This window comes from Pempheris klunzingeri, chromosome 10, assembly GCF_042242105.1.
Source record: "Pempheris klunzingeri isolate RE-2024b chromosome 10, fPemKlu1.hap1, whole genome shotgun sequence".
NCBI classification, from domain to species: domain Eukaryota; kingdom Metazoa; phylum Chordata; class Actinopteri; order Acropomatiformes; family Pempheridae; genus Pempheris; species Pempheris klunzingeri.
The window spans coordinates 7,094,419-7,120,795 of record NC_092021.1 but is presented as its reverse complement, the minus strand read 5'-3'; the positions used below and the strand labels follow the sequence as shown (position 1 = coordinate 7,120,795).

At 39.5% G+C, this 26,377-nt stretch overlaps 1 protein-coding gene across 1 annotated transcript in view; it reads right to left on the bottom strand.

Moving 5' to 3' along the window:
• Positions 1 to 21,646, bottom strand: part of LOC139208535 (nck-associated protein 5-like) — a 48,431-nt gene extending 26,785 nt beyond the window's left edge. The window contains exons 1-6 of the mRNA XM_070838247.1: positions 21,618 to 21,646; positions 12,807 to 12,897; positions 9,423 to 9,578; positions 5,003 to 5,071; positions 2,845 to 2,883; positions 2,053 to 2,172 (exon numbers count right to left, since the gene is read on the bottom strand). Coding sequence (XP_070694348.1) covers positions 2,053 to 2,172; positions 2,845 to 2,883; positions 5,003 to 5,071; positions 9,423 to 9,578; positions 12,807 to 12,897; positions 21,618 to 21,646 — 504 coding nt within the window. The remainder of the gene's footprint in view (positions 1 to 2,052; positions 2,173 to 2,844; positions 2,884 to 5,002; positions 5,072 to 9,422; positions 9,579 to 12,806; positions 12,898 to 21,617) is intronic.
• Positions 21,647 to 26,377: the final 4,731 nt, after the last annotated feature.

The window sequence follows — 26,377 nt, the reverse complement described above, 5'->3', positions numbered from 1 at the left end:
TCATGGTAGAGCTGGGAAGTTGCCTTTAGATTCATGTAGTATGCTTCAGTACAGTAGAAATGTTTCTATCCATTGCAACATCTGTCTGTTGAGGACATCTGCAGAACAAGCGTGTTATTATCTGTGTGCCATTTTTTTTTTTTGCAACATCATTTTTCTGTTTTATAATAAATTCTTGATTCTGGACCAAACTTCAAATTTTGAGAGATTCTTGCAACTCATGAAATATGCATAGATACTGTATACATCAGTTTTGAAGAAACTACACTACACCGAAATCAAACAACTAGAATGAGGACTAACGGAAAGTACGACCCAGCTCACTGTTCAGCCTTTACGTACTTCACATCTAAATGCATTAGATCAGTTTAAAATGTGTCTAACCATCCGGCACTGTGCAGCATGACAGCAACGCGGCCTTATTATTGCTAGACGCTGATCAAAGCAGCCAAATCGAAGCCGTCAGCAAGGTTACATAAACAAACCTGTGGATCAAGGGGTCGCTGGAGGAAAAGGTTACGAGAAAAATTCATCTTTACGGGGTGCTGTCATACTCAATATCATTGTTTGCAAAGGAAAAAAAGAGGCAGAGAGCAAACACGACTGCAATTTGTTAGCTGGCCACCCCCCAGTAAAATATTGAACATGAACATTTTAAAAGATACACGAATATCATCCTAAACAGACTCTTTGCTACACAACTTCATTTGTATTTGAATTATTTGTAATGACTCGCAAGGTCTTGGTGACATATATGGCAACCAAAACAGCTTGCCAAGGCTTTTACAGTCACTATTCTGATCATTGATCACCTTCCTCTGATTGTCAGACTGTGGTGTGGGGGTAACAGCCTGAACCTAACATTAAAGTTGATTTGTTCAGCCACTGGGGGCTGCAGAACAAATTAAAAACAAAACACTGATATTATCGCCTTATAAAGTTTTTATGGCTGACATGTTAGCAAACAAAAGCTTGTTTACACATCCAGCAGACACAGAGCAACATTAGCATTCATTTCTAGTTGTGTTTCTAGGTATTTGACAAATTAACCCTTTCATGCATGAATTATGATAACCTCAGTCAGGATTACTAAGTGTTTTTATTCATCTTTAGGCATGAAAACAAGATTTGAACTTTTTTTTAGAAGGTTTGAACAGAAAATAATGAGCAACTTGGTGTTTCTGGCTGGCTGTCTTTTTTTTTTTTTTTTACTTGCAATGGCTTCCCACTGGGTAACAGTGTATGAGATGATGCAATAGCATCCACTGTAGTGGCTGATGTGCAACTATGCCATTAAAACTCGTGCATATACAAGAAAACAGCTTTTGAATAGCTGTACACTGTAGTGACCTCTATGCATGAAAGGGTTAAGTCAACATTTTCTCTGTTTTAGCTCTGTTTTTGGTCTCCACCAACTCCTGGGGGAAATCTGGCTCTTTAACAGCAAAAAAAAGAAAATGCTCCAAAATGTTCACCAGCTGCTTTAAAGTTTTATACTGCAGGTATTCATGAAGCTCAACAACCAAACAATCAGTCATCGTTATGTATATGTCAATACTACACGAAGGGCCAAGTTTCAGCTAATTATCCCTCACGCTCCACAGTTGAGAGGATTCCAATAGAGAAACATGTGCAGCTCTGTCTCCAGCTTCTGTACTGTCACTTTGCAGCTACTGGATTAGAGGTCTGGCTCACTATTAAGCTAAATTCTGACATGATTAGCATAAAAGAAAGGAGAGGTAAGGGGTGGTAATGCTTATTTGATGACCTACAGTGCACTGAAGCATGCCGCTTTTACACCATCTACTGCACTAGTTAAGGATGAAAAAATATGAGGCCCCAATTAATCTGTTCCCAATAATCCAGCAGTAAAACTGTACATCCAAACTATTTAAATGAAATGAATCCTGGGCAGGTTTCTCTTTCTTCGTGCTCCTTTTTAAAGTTTGTAACCTTTAGCAGTAGAGCATGGCTCATGTAAAATTCAAACAGCCTTGAAGCAGGGTGGGTCTGTCAGTGTGTGTTTAGGTCCATTGTGCCATGTGTTCCTACCTGGGAGACAGGAATCGTGGACATTTTGACACGTTGTTGAAACAGCACACTTAGTATGCGGTTTTGCTGCTCCAAGTCAAACACACGGGTCCTCAGCTTCACACACTCCTCTTTTAAGTCCTACGGACCCCAACAAAAGAGGAGAAAGATGGGCAGATAACTGTGACTGACGGGGATATTTCAGAGAACTACTCACGTATCAAATGCTATTTTAAAAGGTAGAGGACACAATGCTGCATTCATGCAAGGTGTACATGACAGTGCTCTAAAAGCTGTCATTCTACCATATCAAAAAACCAACGTTGACACAGACATTTTGCTTTTGAAGAGTGCTTTCTGTTCAGAAATATCAAAATACACTACACTGTGTGGGCATATAAAATAGCAATGTTGCTTACTGCATAAAATTGACCAACTAACCAAACCAAAATTGACCAACTAATATTAGAAGCAAAAGGAACTACTCTTCACGGTCAAGACTTTTATTCTGACACATAAACTAAATTGTGTGTATTCTTTTCAGTATATTGAACAGTTACTTTCATATTTATTTATTGTTCCACCACTCACTTACTTAAATGATCCTTTTGGAATCAAAATCAAAACAGAGAACAACCAAGGATTTTAGATTTTCTTTTACTTTTTAAAGATCGTGAGTAAGACGTGCTGTCAATCTTTCTTCAAGTCAGTGACATGCAGCTACTCATCAATGCAACAGTCTCCATTTCTCTGAGTGATTCTAAGGGCTGAGAGGAATAATGATGCTTCAATACTGCAGAGACAAAGACAAACCTTCTGTGTGAGGAGGGCCTGGACCACTTGGTTAGCCACCTTGAAGAGAAGTGGGAGAAAATGAAAAAACATCTTAAAAACGTATTATGGGTCTGGCCATCATTTTAGAGTAGACGTCAGAGCTTTCTGTGGAATTTTGAGATGCAGAGAGACGATAAGTAAAAACGATCTGGTACAAACACCATCAGAGAGAATCCAGAGGCCTGTAAGATGTTGAAAGGACAAATTGACAGCATGTTGCATCACAGTCAGATTCAGTGCCCTCAGTTATCATATCTAACTTTACCCTCGGCACATAAATAAACCAAAATATAAAATCTAAACAGATGTCTTTTTTAAGAGAATGTGTCTTCAGTAAGAAGAAAATGTTCAGTTTTGGTTAATTTTTTTTGCGACTATAAACTTGCAAAATCTGAAATGCCTTCTTTCCATCTTATTTTGATTTCTGGAGCAGAAGCATGCATTATACCTTAACACTGGAATAATAACTATTTTTCCACTTTTGTGTGCTGCAAAATGATATCCCCCCACCTTTCATCTATCTATCAAAACAACTCATTCAGACCATGACAGGAAGACTTCTGGATGACCCCCACCCCCCCAAAAAAAAAAAAGATTAATGTGCATAATAAGATTGAAAAGCAGAGGAGAAATTAATCCCACAGCAGAAACTCTGAAATTTCTGTCCTCAGCCAGAGTATGTTAAATTCTCATGGGCAGCAATCTCCATGGTAACAAGCCCATTAGTGAAGCCTTCTAAAAAAGAAGTGGAGCATTCTTGCTGGCTTGGAGAGAGATGGAGGAAAGACAGGGAAAGAGATGGAGAGACAATCAAAGTGTTGTCATGGAGAGAAGAAGAGGGAAGGAGTGCAGACAGATGAGCCACATGGAGCTGGGAGTCTGTCCTCCTGGCTGAAGGCTCGCCCCTTCAGCTCTCATCCCCACACTGCCCAGGGCTCTGCTGTCTCTCCACTTCAGTTAGAGATGTTCCGTTTTCCTGGCTCTCCTCGGTGGACTTCACTAACACTGTAGATAATAGTGTGTGTGTGTGTGTGTGTGTGTGTGTGTGTGTGTGTGTGTGTGCGGATACATAATGCACAGCGAGCGGTCATTATTGCAAAATGAACCGGGTCAGGATGGTGCAGGTCCTGAGTCATCCTGAAGGGATCCAATAATGTTTTGCAATAAAGTTTTATAATAATGACCAACCGCTCACTGTACATTATTCTGCTCATTACATGGCTTCATACTAAAGAAATCCAAAAACAAAATGCTGATTTAAGGAAGGATTTTATTCATTTCAAAATGATTTTATTGCCTCAGCTATCAGAACTTTGAAATTTGCTTATCACTTTTCTTCCAAAAGTGAGGGGACGGAATCAACACCCCTCTTATAATTTTGCATCAAGCACAGAGCTGGAGTCAGGTTAGCCTAGCTTAGCATAAAAACTGGTTGCAGGGGGAAACGGTTAGCCTGGTTCCGTCTACATCTAAAGCTCTAAATCACACTCAGTAACACATGGTGTCCTGCTTGTTTAATTCGTGTAATAGTCACTTGGCTGTAGAAACCAATTTTTGCTTTTTGTTCAGTGCTCACAGCGTAGCCTACTCAAAATCTCAGATCTTTACGCTGACCACATCCCGACGCCACATTACTCTTATAATTGGCTTTTCTTGCCAAGAGTCAGATGAGCAGACTGACGCCACTCTGTTTCTCCTTGCAGCTAGGCTTTAAGATAAGCTAAGCTAAGCTAAGCTAAGCTAACCACATCCTGTTGTTGGCTTGCTATTAACTCAGAGACTTAACAGACTATATCGATCTTCTCATCTCATTTCCTCATAGAAAGCAAATAAGCAATTTCCCTATTTCTTCAGAATCAGATATGGATCAGAATGTGCAGCAGATCACTACATTCAAACCCCTGTTGAGATCATTTTCTTATTTTCATGTCTGTTGACAGATGTTTCTGTCATCCCCACTGGGTAACAGCGATAAAAAATGGGTGGTGCTCAAACTGAAACAAAGTCTGTTTTCTAGAGCTTCTGTAAACTTTATGCTGAAAGCATGATGTATAATGTGTACATATGAGGTTCACTGGACAGCAGTGATGTACAGTTAAGATACATATTGTTCTTAACATGACACAGTAACACTCACCTCATCCAGACAGCGTTCATACTGCTTCCTCTGATTGTCGTTTTCCATTGACAGAGCAGAGTTCTCCGCCTGTACAGACAGACAGACAGACAGACAGATAAACTACATGAGTTACAGTTATTACTTTTGAGTGTGCCATGTCAGTGGCACAATGCAATATAATAAATGTGAGCCTCTGATGATATTGTCTTGTCTTAGACAGACAAACAGACAGACAGATGGATGGAGAGGCTCTCTCCCTGCAGCTCTGAAGGACCTGCAGGGTCACCGGAGCATGGTGACTTTAAATGAATGATGCTTTAAATTTCAGGCACCCAAACTGCATCCTGCGGACCCTCACTGTGTCTGTAGGGCTCACTTGACTTACCTCAGGTATAATTCAATTACTGACAGAGGTTTTGCGCGGCGGGGAACACAAACTATTCCAGGAGCTCAGGAGGAGACTTTCCAGTGAAATGATTAATCCAGTAAATCTTAAAGGCTAGGCTACCTGACATGGCTGGTTTTCACTTAAGTGCTGTGGGCAACTTCTCTGAACAGCAGGCTCACAGAGAACCACAGACATGGCTGATAGGCCAGGGTTCAAATAAGTACTCACTTCACACAGCTCAACATCATCCTCGAGCTAACCCGAGGTGATAGCCAAAGATAATCACCGCAGTATTTCAACCTGGTTCAATGACTGGCTGCTGAAATGGCACTGATTAATATCCTGAGACTGATCACAAAAAAACCACACAGGGGTATATGGATTGCTCTGACTCAGGCTTTTCTTTGGAAAGAATCTTAGGACAGTGTTTGAAAGGGCACAGATCAACCTGAAGGTTTGCAGCAGATGTGTGTAAAGGTCAGGGAAGTCCAAGTTATGACCTTACAACTTAAGCCTTATATGGTGTGTGTTGCATGAGCTGGTGCTTGCTATTGGTGTGACAACACATCACATTTACTAATGATTTACTAATGAGTACTACAGTAATTGCATATTATATCATTATTATTATTATTATTATTGTATTCAGGCTTAAAATCTTATTTTAGAGAAAATAAAGAACTGTTTTCGGTCTGGAAAATTACCCTGAATGCAAAAATAAATCACTTGCAAAGATGTAAATGTTTGGCTGTGTGCTTGCCACCATGCTCCTTCATCCTTGTTTTTGCACAGTTAGCATGGTTGATCTGCAGCGAGCATCGCATCAATCAGTGTTTTAGGCTTAACTCTTGAATTTCCACTGAATATTAGTTTTTGGTTGAGGAGCTTAGAGGAGTCAGCGACTTCTCAGTGAAAATGCACAGCAAGCTCACTTTATTTTCTATTATTTATCTCCCAACGCTTATTTGTGGTTCTTAAGAGTACATTTTTTATCTTTCATGGTGGTTATATGGAAGGAACCCAAGTGTGCCATAATTATTGGAAAGTAGTTTCCAACTAAATGGAAAAGCGTGTTTCTCCGCTTCAGCGTTAAAGTTTAATTACAAATGTGGATAAAATAAAGGCAGCCACCATGAAGAGGCAACGGCATGAAAACCACAAAATACACTCCATTATCCATTAGGGTCAACAAAGTAGACAAGAAAATTGATGTAATTTAGGGCGACACTTTACTTTAAAAGATCATCAGTGATGACAGAGCGGTAATACAGGCTTTCTTAAAATACTAAACCTTAGTATCGCCACAGAGAATTAAATATCACTGAAATATCACTGAAACTATGCTCAGTCATTTCCAGTGATTCAGCGAGCATCCATGCTGGTGATGACTTGAACTTGCACACACTTATAATGACATTATCAGGATGCAGGATACAGACTTTTCAGTCAATGCACATATGGTCTAGATTGGCTGTGCTGTATGTAATCATTTATCAAAATACTGTAAATCTTCTCTCTCTCTCTTTATTTGCAGTTTTATAGCAGAGTCACTATATGTCTCAGCTAGCCATGCTACATGTGGTTATTTTCACAATTAGCCGAGCTACTCAGAAATGCCATCAATTACGCGGTTAAACAGGTTTTCACCACAGTACAGTTAATATCTGTATATGAATCAATAGCGGAGAGTTTCACTGATTCTGCTGCTCTGAACTTAGAAATAAAAAGAAAGTAATTGTGCCACAGGAAAATGGATTTTGTCACTCCTGTTATTATTTTTTGAGTTATTTCTATTATGGGGTGATAGTGCTCTATGTTTTGGAACCACAGTTTTCCTGGTGGTTAGAAACAGGAAATATAATGTTGCCATGGATGCAGTAAGTTACACTGAGGGTTACAATTTGAGCTCTGCTTTTTTTTTTAGCCTATATTAATTAACATATTCAGTAAATAAAAAAAACCAAATGAGCTATTAGCTGCATAGCTTGTACCAGTAGATGTACAGACACTGAGGAAAACTTAAAAATATAATACTTTATAAGGAGTGTCTTATTTCCTATGATTTCTAAGTAGATTTATGGGTGTGTAATTGTGATGAAAAGATAACGCTATGTTCAGAAACTGTAAATCACACTGAATCTAAAAATAAGAGTGTCATGCCTGTGTGTTAAGATCTGAGTTATGGCAAAGATAAACAGGGTAACGTTAACACAAATTACAGCAACCTACTTTATGGTTTCAAATGATGTCGGTTTTGTGCATGGCTTCATGGAATGTCCACACATTCACTTCAGTTGTCCAGGATTCAGTCTGCTTTTTTACTTGAATTCATTTTTTTCATTTTTACCTGCCAACCAGTTGGAAGCAGATTGTACCGCACATTATGTTACCAGAAAACAGCACAGTCTACTGTTCTTCGTGCCCGAGTATCTTACTCATGTAAACATCCCATGTTTCATGTTTCAGTGATGCGTCCAACAAAAAAAACCACATTTCTGACTGGTCATATTGTGAAAAAATAGAATAATGGGAGTGGTATGACATGACAGAGGTCTACATTAAGTACAGCATTCACAAAATTACAAACTAAACACACAAAGCAGACTTAGCAAAGAGAATTTTTAGCTGGATTTTACCTTTAGTCTGTGCTTTAAAGTAGATTCAGCAGAGCAGATCAATAGTGGCTGCGCTTTTTGACAGACGGTGAGTCCTATTACCTTTTCAGCTGGGGAGGTGTGACTGAGCCCTACTGTACATTCACCGAGACACCAGCTGCAAATGTTAACTACCCTGTCAGCATTTTAATTATCACCTCCTGGACATGAATAACTCCTTTGTCTTCTGCTGTTTTGTTCTTGCCCCCAGGACTGCTCTTCAGCATAATGGGGTCTCATTTACTGTAATATTCAAAGATGGATAGAGGCTTGATGAAATACTCATTGTGCTTCTATCTCTGCATGTTTCACTGGCATTTTCAAATGACGCTACAAGTGGAGATTTTAGTTGCTGTGACTGACACATTGCAGTTGTTTATTCTGTTTTTTTTAGATCATTTAATTCAAAGAAGTGAATGCCTTTAATGTTATATGCTAAATGAATGAGGTACACAGTAACTAACTGACAAGGTTGCGAGTTCCAGTGTTTTTGTCATGTATTTACCTTAGGCAGCTCTGTAATTATTTTTATACATTAGATCTCCATAATGATTTCAAATAGCCTTGCCCTCAGCAAGCAGTTCCCACCACATAACCCAGTCTGACACCACAAAAATAGCAATTCATAGCTACAACAGAGGGGTCAGCAGCAGATTTCTGCAACATGCCTTAATGTTTTCAGACAGACAGAAAGAAAAAAAATGAAGAATTTGGCAAACAGCCCAAATAATTTCAGTGGAGGACCAGATTTGGCCCACAGGCCACAATTTTCTGACCTGTGATGATTAGTTTATCGATCTGCATAACAGCCGGGACAGAGTCAAAGTGTTATGGGTGAACCAATGCCATGTCTTTACCCTCTTAGAACCCACCTGTACGTGAGCGACCAGGGTTAGGGTTAGACAACAGGTTAGAAAACAAACAAAAAACTACAGATGTGGCTGACAAGATGTAGAAGATATTGTGGTTTGCATAGTCCGGGCATATAGCATGTCCATGTTGTTCAAATGTGAATTATAGACAGGGGCCAAATCAACTTTTTTGAGCCATGTTTGAACTGATGTAGTGCATATTGTGTTTTAGTCACATACTAAACAAAAAAAGGTGGATGTTAAGACACTAGCCGCCCTGTAATCCTTCCTAAATAAGGAAAAAACAAAAGCTTGGGCTATCATGTTCAGTCCTTGAGCTGTCCTTGAGCTGCGCACTTGGTCCAAGTCTCCATCGATATCAAGCGAAATGCATTTAATTAAATAAAACATGCGGTACTCCCAATATATCGATCAATCTGACATTTCAGAGATGATAGGAAAGGACACGGGGAACAGGAAGAGTGGTGGGGAAATGGGAAACAGCCGGGGGAAGGTTAAGAATTGGACCATGCAATCCACTTTACCTCCAGAGCTCGGAGTCGCTCTAGCAGGGGATTGCTGTCCTTTGAATTTTCCTCCGACCCTCCGCCAGCCTCAGGCGAGGCAGGCATCTCTGCCGCTGTGGCTGTGGGACCCTCCAGACTGTCCTGCTGCTTCCACATTTCCTCCAGGAGTTTGTCCTGCAATGCAGAGAGAGCGGATCAAAGATGCATGCCTTAAAGTCACAAAGAAATTAAAAATAAATTCTCCCTATCACGATGGCGTTCAGCTACAACAGCAATAAATCCCGAGAAAGAACACGCTGACTGCTGCCACTGCTGCATAAAGAAGTTACACTCACAACGTGTCATCAAGCTATACTTTTTTTTTATTAACAGTGGATCAAATGTCTCCCTGTAAGGTGACAGCAAGTCAGTCTCACTGGGAATCAACACCTTACTTTGCAGTGTTTGCAGCTTGTGGCCTTTCTCGGCTTATTGCTATGGTTCACTGGTGTGTGCAGTATGGTTGACTAATTGCCAGAGATGGCAAAGTGAATTTCAAGGTCAGGAAAATAACAGTCAGGGCACATCTGGCGCTGGTTGTTGTTTCCTCTTTGTCGGTGGGCTTCTGACGTGAAAAAACATAAAGAAATATTGAGTTTTAATGATGCTCGCTTAACAGATTGAGTATGGAAACGAAGAAGCAGCTGGATTTAATAGTATGAAAGTATGAGTATGAAAATATTATTTCTGTCAAAAAATACAAACTGAGCACAACCGACAGGCAGATATAACAACTCTGTTGTTAAAACAGATGGAATTAGTGCTGTGGAAATGTACTGTACTAAATTTACCATGTCAGCTGTTGTAATAGGCCAACAGCATTTTTTTTTTGCTCAGGCCACGAGCCATTACTTGAATATTGATGTTTACAGGAGATTTTATGCCAATTGGTTTCTCGCCTTCCAAACTGACTAATATGACAATTGTATCAGCATAATAGACATGCCCCTTTATGATCACGCTCTGGTAATGTTTGGACAAGTTAAACTAGGTGAGTTTGAGTTGGAGTTGACTCCAACCGAGTCATTTGCCTTCACACTTCTGGCTTTGCTAGTTTGAGAGGACAGTCCCATTTGCGCAGCTGCAAGGGGTCACTTGTAAGGAAAACGTGATCATCGGTAGTCTGAGGTGTATGAACAAATGCAGATGTTTCTCTGGTGAGGACAGTCTATCCACGCTTCCTGTCCAGTGTGAAATAGCAGACAGATAAAGTGAAGAAGAGGCTGGAGAAGAGTGGAATGTACGACAAGCCAAAAGAAGACTAATGAAGGCTAAAACACCAGCGAAGGCTGAATGTTTTTATGGACAGAGAACAGCAGCATTAGGGCAAAAGCTGGTGGAGGCACTGAGCTCAGAGGGTCAGCTGTGATGTTTGCATGTTCCTGTGATTACATATTACATTGTTTGGATGTAGGAAGGTGATTCTGTTGAAGCTTGACTTTTCTACCAGTGGTCCAAGTGTCCTTGAAGCTAATTTATCATTCCAGTTTTATGTGTATTTGAACTTTTTGATTTTCTCTCTCTACCAGAGTCAGTTCATCAATTCAATTCAATTCAATTCAATTTTATTTGTATAGCCCAATATCACAACAGAGTGTCTCATAGTGCTTTACAAAGTTCACTGAAATAAACAAGTGTAAGCGAACAAAGTTCAGGAACAGAGTTCGTACTGCAGAAAGCATCACAGCCTCCACGACTGCCAACTGTTACCAACACATCTTCGAACAACATTTAAAGTGACAGAGTGGTTTGGTTAGTCAGGTTTCATCTCAATTGGCTGGACGTCAGTAATACAGTGGCAAAACAAATACTTGGAGAAATACAAACTGGACACAGAAATAAATGGACGCTGTGTTGCACCAGTACTTTTGTTGCTTGAAGTAGATATTTAGCATCATCGGTTTGAATGTATTAAACTCAGTGGGACGTGGGGGGTGACAGCCTTTCTGGTTTGCTCCTCAACCAGGTGGATAATCAGCTGATAATTAGCTGTATGCAAAAATCTAATTGTTGTGCTGTTGCAACATGATTCTTTTCCCAAATTCATACCTGTTTCCTTGTTGCCTCCCTGATATCTAATAGCACATTTTGGACTCCAAAATTTTCTATTGTCTGACTTACTGAAGCTTTGTGCTTACATTTGCATGAGATTAGTTGATGAGATGTCTGCCTGGTGTTTACTGGCCCGTACTGTATTGTTGCATTATTTAGCAGGCTGCATTAATGATTGGTGTAGAACTGCACAAAAAGCCTTGATATAGAAAAGAGGAAGATGGATGGTAGCATAACAAGGACAGGAGACAGATAAGGCTGAGTTGCATAAGACCTCTAACTAATTACTATTTTGAATTATGAGCCTTGTTTGCATTTGGCATATGGTCCATTAGCTATTATGTTTTGCACATTCATCCACACCAGCACAAATAATACACTACATGAGAGCTGATCATCCAAAGTGTGTGTGACTTGCATAAGGTGGGGACATAAATCTGTCTTCGCTGTCACATTGTGGGAACTCAGCTTCATCTGTGGCCACAATGCATATCCCCATAAAAAAAGGTAAAATATAAAATTTTAGGGTTAACAATTTATGGGTAAGATTACATCATAAAAAGATTACATCATTGATAAGGATGTGTTCCCTATCCTTTACACATGCATGGCTAAAATATGCATCCCAGCTACAGTTTATGAAACCATGCATATCTCAGTATTTAAAGTCTCCAGAGAATCCCTCCCTCCTAATTTCTTACAAACACATTACAACCTGCACAAGCAATAACAGAATCCTGCCAGATACCTCATAATCCTGCCAGAGCACAGTATGACCTAACTTAAAACATGAAGCTATCACCTGAAAAAGACTTTAAATGCCATTCCTGCTGAGATCAATAGCGTATCTGATGGTAAATCATCCGTAGGTGTTTCTCAAGCGTTTTAGCTGCAATTTGGATGATGAAAAGTGAGAAGAAAAAAAAATCAATTGTTCATATATTCTCTTATTACAGTTCTTTATTACATTAGTGCAAAATGGTGCTCAAACTGCTGTTTCACCTTATCATATGTCGTCATATCGTATGTCTGTAAATACATTTGTACGTATATAAATGTAGATTTTGATGCTAATTTGATTAATGGATCTTCCCCTTGTTGTTTACTCTATTTCTACCTACCGATCTTCTTTTAATTGGTTGTTTTGTGCCCTGTGAGCACAAATGTATCACTTTTGTTTATCTGTCTTCTTTAAAAGAGAACCTCGAATGGTGAGAATAGCAACATAAATATAAAAACAGTTTTATAAAACCAAAAAGATACCAAAGGATCTCATCATATCTAGGGGTAAAGTGGAGCTTCCTCTTGTACCTTGTATGCTTTCATGAGGTCCAGTGGGTCCACCTTGGGCCCTTCCAGAGAGTCCTGGTTCTGAAGTAGCGTTCGCACCGTCTCCTCCATGCTGTGCATGAGAAAAAAAAAGAAGTAAACTAGTCAGAGAGGCCCACTAGATAGGAGGAAGTGCTGGAGAATCAAGACTTCCTAGGGTGCAATGAGCATGATGGATAGAACAGGGATTATTGAATCTTGGGGTTAAAACCCTAAAACCATTTAAAGGCTCAACCAGTAACAAGTAGTTGTTAGTCCACATATTACAAGACATCACTTTGGGAGTGTAAGCAGAGTCCAGTCCTCTATTTTGAGTTTTAGTGCTTACATTTGGATCACTGGCCAAATTTGCCTCTATGTAACAGTTTAAGACAAGACAGTGAGTGGTGAAATTAACAATATCTGCAGGACAGCGTCATTTTTCTAGCCCAGTGGATGCAGTAATGAAGTCGCTAATTTGATGCAAAGGTAAGGAATCAAGGTTATACGAAGCTGATAAACCTTGGTGGAGGCTCTCGTGTTAAAGGGACATTCCACTTTGAGAGAACATCTGTACGCATGAAGCAAAGGTGCCTTAAAAATGGTCTTTAAAAAGAATCCTTTGCCGATGTTTTCGAGATGATATTTAAAATGCATGATAGTTGTTCTGTTGCAGGATCCGTCCACAACCCTGTTCCCTCCTCCATAGATACAGGCAGGTGACAGTCAGACGGTAACACATTTCAAATAAGACTCTGATGGAGTTTATGTAGCTATGTAACAATGCCAGGGACTAAGTGGGTACAAATACAACAAATGTTGTATTGGAAGATCCCTTGTTTATGTAAGAAAAAATGGTAATGCAGCTTTAATGTTGGATTTCAGTTATCTGATCCAAATCAAATATACACATTTTCTAAAAGCATGCTTAAAAAAATCATGTAGGCAATAAATATCTCAGACTAACTGTAAATTGACTTTTACATACCGTCTGTTCACAGTGTTCAAGTGCACCACAGGCATCGAAGCTCGGTTTTCAACTTAGTTTTCTGATGTTTTATCTTACAGAGCTGTTGCATGCAAATTGACATTGTCCCTCCACATATTAATAAGGCTTCAAAACATTCATAATGCGGCAGCTGACATTTGCTTAAATTGCTTCCACTGTATCAGTGAAGTCTTGCCTTGTGAGTCTGTAATTGTTTTCCCTCTGAGCTGTATATGCTTGATAGACACTGACCATGTTCCCCATAATGTTGTACGCAGTGACATTTTGCCCTGTCACTTCCAGAGCAGCTTTTCCCCGTTTGATGCGTGTGGCACAGCCGTTAGCACTAGATGCTGACTGTGAGCAAACAATTGGCATTCCCGCCCCAAGTCACTGCCGCTGACCTGAAACAAACCCGGCTAAAGCCCGGCGAGTGAGGTGGTGGTGGGAGAGCGAATACTGGTCTCTAGTTTTCTTTTAGTTTAAAGTGCAGTCTAAAATAAGTGAAATGCAGATGTCATTGTGTGCTGCTCAGAGACTCGAGCAGGCCATCAACACTGTCGGGGCTTAAAATCCCACTGGGACCACCCACGCTGAGAGTGCCTGCACTTTGGGTCTGGATGTGTCCACCAAATGGAAAATGCTATGAATCTTTACTTTTTACGACCACATGTGGAGGACTTACTGCAGAGTCAACTGCTGCAATCATGAATGTTTATATTCTGGCATATGAACACCATGCTGCAATCCCCTGGTCCGTTTTCTGTACATGTATTTGCTGTCTGGTTTGGATCAGCCACCAAACAGGACAGGAACAGACTACGACGGGCAGTTCAGGCCCCCATTCATGACATATACGCTTCCAGAGTCAGGAAACAGACAGGAAACATCAGTCACATGGTGACAGTAACCCTGTACCACTACAACACCCACTCACCTACAAATTATTAATGATATATTTAGAGTTTGTACAGCTTGTGTGCCTCTGTCTCTCTCTATCTGTGTGAAATGGTTTGAGTCTGTCCTCTTCCTGGTTCCTGGTGTACAGGAGATCGAGTGGCTCAGGTTTTATCTGCTATAACCGTATCATCATGATTGTCCATACTGTAATTTTACTATGTCTGCCAGGGAAAAGGATCCTTTCTTTGATATTCTTCCTGAGGTTTTATTCTAAGGTTTTCTGATAACCTTATCTGAATCGACGGTCTGAGGAAAGAAAGTGTTGTACACAGGTTGTAAAGCCCTTCAGGCAAATTTGTGATTGATTTGACTTGACAGTTTAAAATACACACTGTGGTTTATCATGTGCATGCCATCCATCATCATCAAATATAAATCCTGCACATGTTTTTTTTTACTCTATATAGACATATGAATGCCTATTATGTACATAACCACCTACCACATGTACATCAAGTAATCTAGTACATTACCCATTCAATATATAGTTTATAGAAGCACTTGACTTATATTTAGATATTATATGTACTTGGTCCCAGCTAGCCATTCACGAAAAAAAAAGAAATGAAGAGGAGATATATTGCAATTCTGCAGTGAGAGAAAAATGCTTTCACCTTATTCGGTTTTACAGGTCACAGTTTGACTATCTTAGCTCTCACAGCATTGTCTTCAGCTAAAAAACTCTAACAAACCCACTGAGCACTACCTGCTCAGCACCAAACAGCGACAGACACAGTTCAGAGACTAGCTGGTGACCGTAATGGAGCATTTAGCAGCTAAAGAGCCAGATATTTCCCTCAGGAGGTGGTGGAGACCAAAACAGAGCTAAAAGAACACTTTCATCAGGTAGCCACAAACACAAATCCAAAGGAACGATAATGTTTGAATTATTTGCTAACTGTTCACCACCTCAATTCAATTATTATCACTTATTATTATTGTTGTTGTTGTTGTTATTATAACCTTTCTTCAACTGTGATAAAATAGCCAAAACTCAGAGGTAAATTTACCTCCCCAAACATCCAACGGTTGAAACTGGTAAGGCTTGGCACGTGTACGATCTTCTATGCGGAGACTCCAAGTCAAATAGGTCCGCAGTATACAGTATGACTGCCCCACTAGCCATGCTATCCATTCTAACTAAAAGTGGCTGATGTGATGGTGATGGTCAGTCCCTCCTGTCAGACTGAACTGGATCAAATGCTTGATGCTATTATCTTTTTTATTTTAGCCACCAATAATCACTGATGCCTGCCTATATTAGAAAACTGAAAAATCCCAAGCAACAGACAGAGTGGAGCACAAAGGTCAAATCTACAGCTCCATTAATAAGAGTGTGTGAGTCCACACATCCTCCTGTGTGCCCCATATAAATGAATATGACACTAAATCTGGTAGGTAACATTACACACTTCCTACTCTGCTTGTTCAGTTTCACAGCATCTAAGTCTCAACATCACTAAGTTTAACTGTCGCAGCACTAGAGTCGGTCCTCCTTAAAGTTTCGGCTCATCACACTTGCTCTTCATGAAGTCATACAAGTCCATCTGATTCCCATCAAAATTCATGTTATTCTCAGCAATATTTCATTCATTTTTTCCCACTCAGTCATCACTCACCCCATGCTGCTTTCCTACTGACTCTCCCTGGTGCCCGGCATATGAAATGAGGCTAACCACATGGGTTCTCAGCGCCCTCAGCTCAGAGTTAGTCACAGTTCTGTGTTTGTGATTGGGCACTGAAGGGAAAGTGGGTCTCTGGGTCTCCCTGTGGACCATGTGGGAAATAATGTGCAGCTGAGTGCGCTCAGAAAGGGGAAAAACAAGCTCCCATCCTGCATGGCTTTACCCTAACAAGGCCTCATACTCTCCTCTCCATCCCAGCCCCATAACTGCAGACTGGCAGGAGAGATGTCTGCAGTCTGATTGTTCCTCTGTGTTCAACCTCATTTCAGATGTGCTGCTGAATGACCGCTGAATTTTTGCTTTGCTATCACTTCATTTGTAGGAAAGATGATTTGGCAAAAAGCGCATTGTGGTAGTGGCCACATTGTAAAAGCTCACAGGAGACTACAGGCTGAGTTGAACTCCCCATGACTAATAAACTGACCTTTATGTATATTGCGTGAAAGACTAAGACTTGCTAATTTCAACCAATTTCATCCCTAATGAGGCATTTTTGAATGTGGCCCAATACTGTGACATTTAATTTGTAATTATTGCATAGCATGAAAAGGCCGTTTTGGCAAGTTCATAATAACCCTGTAACCTTCTAGTTGATTTTGTATAATCCAAACACTTTTTATTTACTACATTTACTACTTCATATGGGAGGTAGTAATTAATAAATAAATGGTACTGATTATGTTGACAAATTAGTAATTTGTCATACTGGCAATGAGGTTGCCAAAGCTAGAAAATTACAAAAAAAACAACAAATGATTGACTACATGTTAGATTGTGGAGGAGCAGCAACTTAGCAAATATAAAGTTAGCTGTAATTCAACACTTGCAGCTACTGTAATAATAGACTCTAATAGAATAATAGTCTAAAAGGTGAACAACACCTCTTGTCTCTCTGAAAAATCTATTTTTTTTTTTAGATTTATTATTGTTTTAACTGAGTAATCTGTAAATCACACATGCTTCCCTTTAAATGTGGAAGATCTACCCACCTAACATATATTATGAAGCCCTATATCATACTCAGCATACACAGTTTACATGCTGTATACTTTACACATATGTATGTGCACCCATGCATGTGTTTACAGTATGAGTCTGACATGCTTGGAACAATACGTAGCTATTCGTCTTGAATGGAACTGACCCCTTCCATCTTACCAGAGGGGTTTCTGTAGCTCTGTGACACTTGGCCACGGGCTACACTTTTCGAAGCAGCCTGGCATCAATGAATGGCCTAGTTCGCCTCTTAACTCATAACGTGACCCCTTTTCCCTCTTCAAACTGAACCAAACACAAGCTGTATCGGGGAAGCATCCCACTCGGACACATTTAGGTGTATGAAAACATGGAATCCTTACAGAAAAATCCTCAGTCAGAGAGTTATGATGGTTGTGCTGACAGTCCATGTAAAATCCATCTGCAGCTGGACTGCATATTGTAAGAAAAACCTTTGTTGCCATTGTCATATATCTTTATTTATTGCACTACAAATTCTACTTTCTCAGATTAATAGATAATATATTTATGTAATTCAGCAATTAATGAGTCAACCGCTCTGTGCTGATTGATTTATGAGGACTCCATTCCAAGCAGAGGCAAACAGCTCAGTCACTCTCAATAATTTGAAAATCTGTGAAGATGTTTGCATTTTTTTTTTTAATAGATGTCTGCTGTTCCTCCAACCACTACTGCTTTGCTTTGGGTGATGCCAAAGTCTTCATGGTAGTCACACTCAGTTGGAGATGTGTGAGGATAAAACAAGTGTTTCATTTCATTTACACTGAGTTGTGCGCCCAAGGCTCTGTGGGAGCGGTGTTCGAATGTCTGTTTTTAACATGCCCGTTAAGATGGTTGAATGAACACTCGGATGGGCTGTCTCAGAATTACACGCAGGGATTCAACCAACCTCCTGAACTCAAGAACATGTTTGAAATGAATAAATAAAACAATCTGAAGTAAGTAGGCTGTATTTGCACTGTGCCAGTGATGTGTGAATGATTACTGATTGGAAAATATTAGTACAGCAGATGTTTTAAGTACGTACAGAGTGTTTTATTTGATTCTAGTATTTACAGGAAACATTTCCCTTCCATCCAAGGAGGGAAACTAGTTTGAACTGTGTGCAATGCCATGAATTCAGGCTCTGGGTAAAGTTTTTCAGTTTCTCTGACAAACTACACAAAGAAATGTGCAAGAAAGGTGTTTTCTGCTTATTGCCATGTTTGCGTTAAAATAATTACAGTAGTAAATGTTGTGCTTACAGGATATCAGCTAGAAATAGCAATTGTACCTGTCCTCCTTAAATCAAACATGTTTGATATTAGTAATTATAATATATATATATATATATATATATATATATACACACACACTACTCACAAAAAGTTAGGGATATTCGGCTTTCAGGTGAAATTTCAGGATGAACCTAAAATGCATTATAACCTTTCCAGGTGAACTTAATGTGACCTTCTCTAAACTTTTGAATGCACATGTCCAACTGTTCAGTATTTTTTGCACAAGTTGCTGTTCTCTAACAAGAAGCTTAACAGCAACATTCACAACAGGTTTGATCCATGAATCCACCAATACATTTCCTGCTTCAGTTAGAATTGGTATTTAAACAGTCCTCCTCATCAAGCTGTTCACATTCTGACATCATGAGACCAAGACGACACCTAACAGTTGATCAGCAGCACCTCAACACTGGAGGCTTCAAACAGGAAGTCCTCAGACGGAAGTTTTCAAAGGAAGTTTTGTGGGTTTTGTGAGTCACAGAAAGGAGAGGAGTGGACGTCCTTTGACCACATCCCACTTTATTGAGACACCGAAAATGTTTTGTTGTGGTATACCTACCACTGCTTTTCTTCAAATAAATTGTTTAAGATGAATAAAATTACCATTGCATGCTTCTACTTAAATGCCCTACTTTCATGATATAATATCACTGTAGCATTCACTTTTTACATTTTCCATATATTTCACCTGAAAGTCGAATATCCCTAACTTTTTGTGAGTAGTGTATAAATATGTATATATAAAGATTTGTAAAACTGTTTTGGCAGCAACATGTTTTTGTTCTTCCTAATAAAGCTAATTGAATTAAATTGAATATACTGAACATAACAACAGAGTTTTAAGTTGACATGAAAAAGTCATAAAAAATAAGAATATCTAAGAAACATGATTTTAATATGTGCAAATGTGGTGGAGTTTATTTTATACTGCTTCATTTCTGTACTATCTTAGTAAAGATGGTTAAGTTAAACTGCTCAAAAGTCATTCTGAAACAAGTGGACCAGAAAAAAAGAACTGTGTTTTTGCATTTGTAATGAAAGTTTAAAAAAGTTAAGGCAAAATGAAGAAAGAAAAGATAAATAGCGTCTCAAATTGTGCATCAACTTAAATGATGATTCGGTGTTTGTTGTGAGTTTGATAAGGAGAAATTGATCAAAGTATCAAATTGAAACTACCAAGATCTTTTCATTTTTTTAGAGATGAGGTTGTTCTGTAAATAAAATGTAAGACACCAAGGGTCCTCCAAAGCTTCACCAGCACCACTTGAAGTGCATTAGAGACCAGTGTTTAAAGGCACGTCATCAGCAAATTAGTATTTCCTCAGAACGTCTGGGCTTGTTTTAAAAGGCTGCTTTGCATGAACAAGATTAAAATAGACAATACTGTAATTGTGAACATCTAATTTAGTGAAAACTGAACTATTTTCCAATTGTATGAAAGCATGTTTTTATGATTTTTGTAATAACAGGTTATGCTCTACAGCTGACTGACACATCGCCCTGCGCTAACTACAGGGAGGAGAAAAGTCTCATTTCTAATTTCCCTAAATATTAGGCAGTGGATCAAATGTCTCGCAAATAGCAGGGGTGAATTAACTAACAGTCACAAATCATGGGCGCCTAATCTCACACCTCGCTGAGCATACGCAGATGGGATCGAAGTTGGATGGTGAGAGGCCGTCAACAGTTGGCTGGACATAATGCCTGGTTATTATTTCATTTATGGCGTGCTGGGAGGAGAGATCAATAAGTGGGGACACCGTGGTCGGTTGACACCTCATATCAAGTTTCAGTGTCGGGTACTCCAATAAAACTGGGCACTTTTTTTCCTTTCTAAAGACAGTCTCCACATGTAGTGGGCTCTCAAGTTAATGAAAACGCTGGATGCCACCACAGAAGCCCAGCAATTCATCACATACGGTGTGCGGCCATTGATGGATGAGAGCCATGCATCATATGTGTTCCTCAGGTGGACGGTTTGTCATTGAATCGTGGGACCACTGGCTTTTAATCTACAAAAAGATAGAAGCTACTGTGATAGAGGGGAAACTTTTTGAAACATGACACCTCTCTGGAAAATCTGGAGAGCAAGCTGCAGTGTTGCACAGGTGATGGCTAAATCTTATGGAAGGCTACGTTGTCTCACAAATTTAGCAATAACTATTTTGACATTTTACAGGAATTACATTTATTATATACACGAAAAATGTTGATAATGAACGTATCAGAAAAATGTTCACTGAAAATGTATTTCATTTGTTTTCCGTATTACATTTGTTCAAAATAACCAAAATGACCAGCTTTCCCTAACCTTAACCAAAAGTGCTAAGCAAGAAAAGTTTTAAAATTTAGATGACAGTCAGAATCAGAATCAGCTTTTACTGGCCAAGTATGTGAGCACACACAAGAAATTTGACCTCGGTTTTCCCACGGCTCTTGTGTATTTGCACATAATCAGACAACAAGAGAGACAAGGGCACCAAAGCTGAACAAGGTAAACACACATTAACTTGAGCAAAGAAATAAACATTTATGGTCTATGTACAATGTAAATATGTGAATATATATAAGCATAGATGTAAAAAAAGTCCAAATACTCCAAGTTTTAGTCAAATAGTCAACTAGTTTAATTATTGTTGAGTTGATGGAGAGTTTTTTTTTAAAAAAAAGAGATGAAAATCAATGAAGCAGAGCCAGAACTGTTGTCTTTTTAATTCCTTCCCTCCTTCTTTCTTGTCAAAACCTGGAATCTTCACCACCAACAAAGCAACTCGACCAGCAACAATTTGGTTTGGAGCTTTGCACTATTTCAGATATCTGCATTGCTTATATGTCATTAAACATCCTTCAGTCTGCAGCCTGGGTGTCGGTGTGGTGAAGGTGCTACCTGGAGAAGTGCTGCTGCAGTGTCACCATCTGCCGCCCACCCTTCTGAGACTTCGCCCTCTCCCTTCTCTCCACGCCCAGATGTTGTTTGTTCTCCAGCTGGGGATTATTATTATGGATCAGTCTTGGTGGCGTAGCTGCAGGGGAGAGGAGTAAACACAGTTAGTTTGTTGTTAATCTTGCATATCATAATCCCACTGATGATTTCAGAGATGCAATACATCTGTTAACTACCCCCTCCCCACCCACCACCCAGCTCTTATAAAAGAACAGTTTGTCAGCAAGTTTACTTGTTTGGAAAAGAGCAGGACCAGTGTGCAGCCTCTCCTCACCTCTCATCTCTGCACCTCACACACTGTAGTTTTGAATTAGCGTCAGCATCCATGTTTTCCCCGCAGCTGACAGGTTGTGAGTTAGACAACCTCCCTCCTCCTGACATTTAAGCAGGGCCTTTGGGTAAACTGTCATTTTGGAACCAAATATCTCAATATCTAAAAAATTCAAGGATGTTGATACTGTTATGGTGCAAATGCTCAGGTGTTGTTAATATTATAATGACCATAGTGCCTAATGGTGTTTCCTTTGGGTGTTTGCCTGTCTGAGTATTACTCAACTGAAAAAAGCTGTGCCACAAAATATATTTGATGTTGCTGCGGTCTGTACACGTTGTCGTGACGACAGTAGCTGTAAAGTGAGAATACAATGTTTGCGTCAATACCTGTCAGCTGCACTGAAAAACCTGACTCTATAAATCACTCTGTGCTCATTACGTCCTTCCTTTGCATCAATAACGGCAATTTTCATGAAGAACATCTAATTTCTTTTTCAGAGTCAGTGTGCGGATGGATACGGAGGAGCCAATAGATGTGCCAGACAAAGTGGTTACAAAATGATTTGGAAATAATCAGTCTGTCATTCCTTTTCTTAGTCTGTACAGGTGCTAACCGCAGGCCAACAGCGTGGGAGGGGGGGGGGGGGGGGGTGCTGTGGGGGCTGCAGGCTCAAAATGTCAGTATACATGTTAAAAGTTCAGTGTGTAAGCTTTATGGTGATCTATTATCCATCCATTATCTGTACTGTTTATCCATCAGGCTCACAGGGGGTTGGTTGGTGATCTATTAGATTAATGGAATATATTATTTAGAACGTTTTTTTTTACATTTTTAATAGTATAATTACTTAAACTATGAAACTAAGAACTGTTTTCATTAGCTTAAAATGAGCCCTTTATATCTACATGGGCAGCAGCTCCTTTTTCAATGAGTCCACTGAGCTGCAATACCATGTAACAAACAAACAAACAAGGGCCTTCGCATTTTTTGTTGAAGTGGCAATTTAAATTTGGAGGCACGAATGCACTGGTTGAAAGTCAAAGAAAAAAGGAGAGGAACACCATTCAGTGTTGTGACAAAGGGAGGATCATACGTTTTATTTAGCAGAAGAAAAAGCAAGGGAGCGTGAATCCTTCGGCCCCCCCCTAGCTTCTCCACGTGACGGGGTGAGGCGAGGTGTGTTCACTTTGTTGTAATCAGCAATCTCACCACTAGATGTCACTAAATCCTTCATACGGGTCCTTCTAATAATCTCTTTAAGTTTCTTTTAAAATGCTTCACCTCAGCTGAAAAGTTTAGAGGAGCTTTTCAGCCAAATAAATACCATGAATTATTGTATTTCATCACTTTGAAAAGTGAAACACTGACTGAAACACAGGCTGTATGGGAAAAAAGGGACACGTCAATGTCCACTGGCGAGAGAGATGCTACAGGTCATCTCAACATCTTAATTTTAAATGCATTTATTCAGTCTTTTTATGCTATTTGGCATCTTTTTGCCAGTGCTTTCTTATTTTGTTGACACAGAGCCTCTGTCCTCTTGTGCAGTGATGAAACCACAATCAGCCCGTGGAGGTGAGGAAACAAAAACGAGGCTTTGTGCACAGAAATTACAGCTGCCGAGTCCGAGGGCACGCGTCTATCTGAAACATGGTGCGTCATGAATGTTGAGTAAAACAACTAAAGTAAGACATAATCAGCCAGAACATTTGAAGCCTGTATGCTTAGGATTGTTTTTTTATTTGCAGTTTTGGACGAGCTCGCAGCAGCTGAGCTTGTTACGGGTTTAGATATCCTCCATCATACAGCTCATGTTGTTCGCCCCTCTGTTATATGAGCTCTGCACAAGTTTCTGATTTCACTATGGTAAATGTACTGCATCCGTCAGTTGTTTATTTTAAACATTAATACACATATCCAGGGCAGCCCCCCACTGAAAATACATTCTGCATGCATGCCTCCAGCTACAGATTTATGACTCACTTCACCCATTACACTCCCATCAGTTCCACTCCCCCATGCAGTGCTGCAGCTTAGGAAGTAATGCTGCTGAATTACATTAAGACCTGTATCTAAGTCCACATTTTATTGTTGTTGTATTGTACTAATTCTTTTTCTCCTTAATCATATTTACAGCAAAGCCAATGTTTTACACATCACAGGCCTGCAAGCTGATATGCACACTTGATACAAACACTATGTGGTGCGTACCGTTGTGTGCATACAGTATATAGTGTATGTACATATCTGCATAGATACAAAAAGTAAAGATACAGAAAAGAGACCAAGCATTTTAACAATAAAGTTGACACTAAAAACTGAATGAAATACTGCAGTACTATAATTTTTTCATAATAATCATTAATTGAAGACATTTCTCTCAATTAAACTTGTACGAAATTCAGATCTGTCTCACTGGTTTTGAGTTGAGGGACTCAGAGGGTCACACCTGCTCACATTCCCAATTAATGTTATCCAGTTAATGAAGTATACTGAAATGGATTCATAATTATTCAATCAAAACCGTCACTGGGCAACATGTCTCTTTGCTTTGTATACGCGAAGCTGAGACATCAGGGTCACTACAAAGGGTGATTTAATCAATAGTCAGTGGATGTTTAATAATCGGTTTAATAATCAGCCCAGATGAGGTTTGAGGATTAAAATTAGTCAGCCATGGCAAAACACCATATTAATTTACTACCAGTTCCTAGACAAAATGATCACCCTGAATCGTCCTTCATTGCCATGGACAAAGTAAAAAATGTTTTATCAGTCTTTACAGGAATTAACAGCATCTATTTTTCATTTAGAGAATGTGTCACATCTGCTTTTGCTTCCTGTTTGTCTGAAGTTTGAGGACAGGCCGTGTAACACAGTGAATCATGCCAGGTTGCACTTGCATTTCCTTTTTCTAGATTCAAAGTCATGGACAAAACCATTAAATGGTACAAAGAGAAATGGTAGTTCAAAAGGTCTGCTTGGTGTTTAGGGTGTTTTTCCAGTAATAGCAAATAAAACGTAAGAGTAAGAGACCTGGCAAGGATGTGAACTTTGAATCAGCACTGCCATCTAGCGATGTTTGCAAATTACTACCAGAGTCAGGCGCTTTTTTTTTTCTTTTTCTCCTTTTCTTTTGCGTCATTGCAAAGCTCAATATAGCATTATCGTGAAATCAGTCATAGCCGGCATAAACAAACAACAGAGGGCGAAAAGTGGAGAAAAAAACATGTGAATTACAAATGTTTGCAGGGAAAACCACTTCTGATGGGAGTTACTTTGATCACTGGGTGGATAATTTGTCAGAAGCTGCTGCACGCTGTCATTTTGACACTAAAAAATCATCTCCGTACCACTGTGTCACAGGAGAGGTGTTTTTTTCTTAAATGGGGTTAAGTACACATTTAACAGTACACGTTTCCTTCTTTAATGCCACATTGCTCCTGTTCTGTTGCACATTACAAACAGCAGCATTTCTATAGTTATCCACAGGCCTTCTTCACAGCACATATTCTGGCTTTTTTGATATGTTGACTAACAGGTCAAATAGATGTTAATGTTGGCTCTATTCCATTAAGGTGTTTCAGCTCCAGGGTCTCTGTATGTATTTGGGCTCACAGGACAACATTAAGGTTGTGTTGTAAGCCTTTACTTACAACACAACCTTAATGTTGTCCTGCTTTGTGTTTGTCTTGCTATGACCAGTCAATACATCTGTATCAAATACCTACATTTGTCACCTTATTCTGACACAAGGAGCCACCTTTTCCACTAAACAGTGCACAGAGAAGCCTAAAAGTAATGCTGAAGTATAGCGACCATGTGTGGCTACTCTCATGTCATTTACTCATTTTTTGAAACATTTGTCCTGGAACTAATTTCTTATTATCTTTAAAAGTTTAGAAAAACTCACCATAAATGTCACTTTTAAACGCTCCCTTTAAGATTTTTTTGTTTTGTTTTGACATTGACAAAAGCACAAGGTTTCGTTAGCTGGCCAGTAGATGGAGTTCTTCATTCATTTTCCTCAGTAGCGTCCCCTCATCTGTATGCGCCGCCCGCCTCCTCTCATATACTGCTCCTTACAGTGTGGCTGTGAGGAGAGGAAACAGGAAAAGATGCTGCTGCCTGCAAGTCACGTTACATCCCCAAATCTGAGGTGTTGCTTTAGTCAGCATGAGTCACAATGGAAGCTTTAAATGATCCGTGCGTCTTGAAATAAAACGGGTGACAGCCCACTCGTCATACAAAAATGATCCGCTCGGAAAAAGTGTTTGTCTGACAAACTGAAGCTCAAGTATAAACAAATGTAATATCCGCTGTCGAGTGTTTTGCCTAAAAGATTCTAGATTAGATTCATTTTTAAGTGGCTGTACAGCATTTTAAAACCAGATAACTGCTCATTTTACTGTGAATCATTCATTTAGAG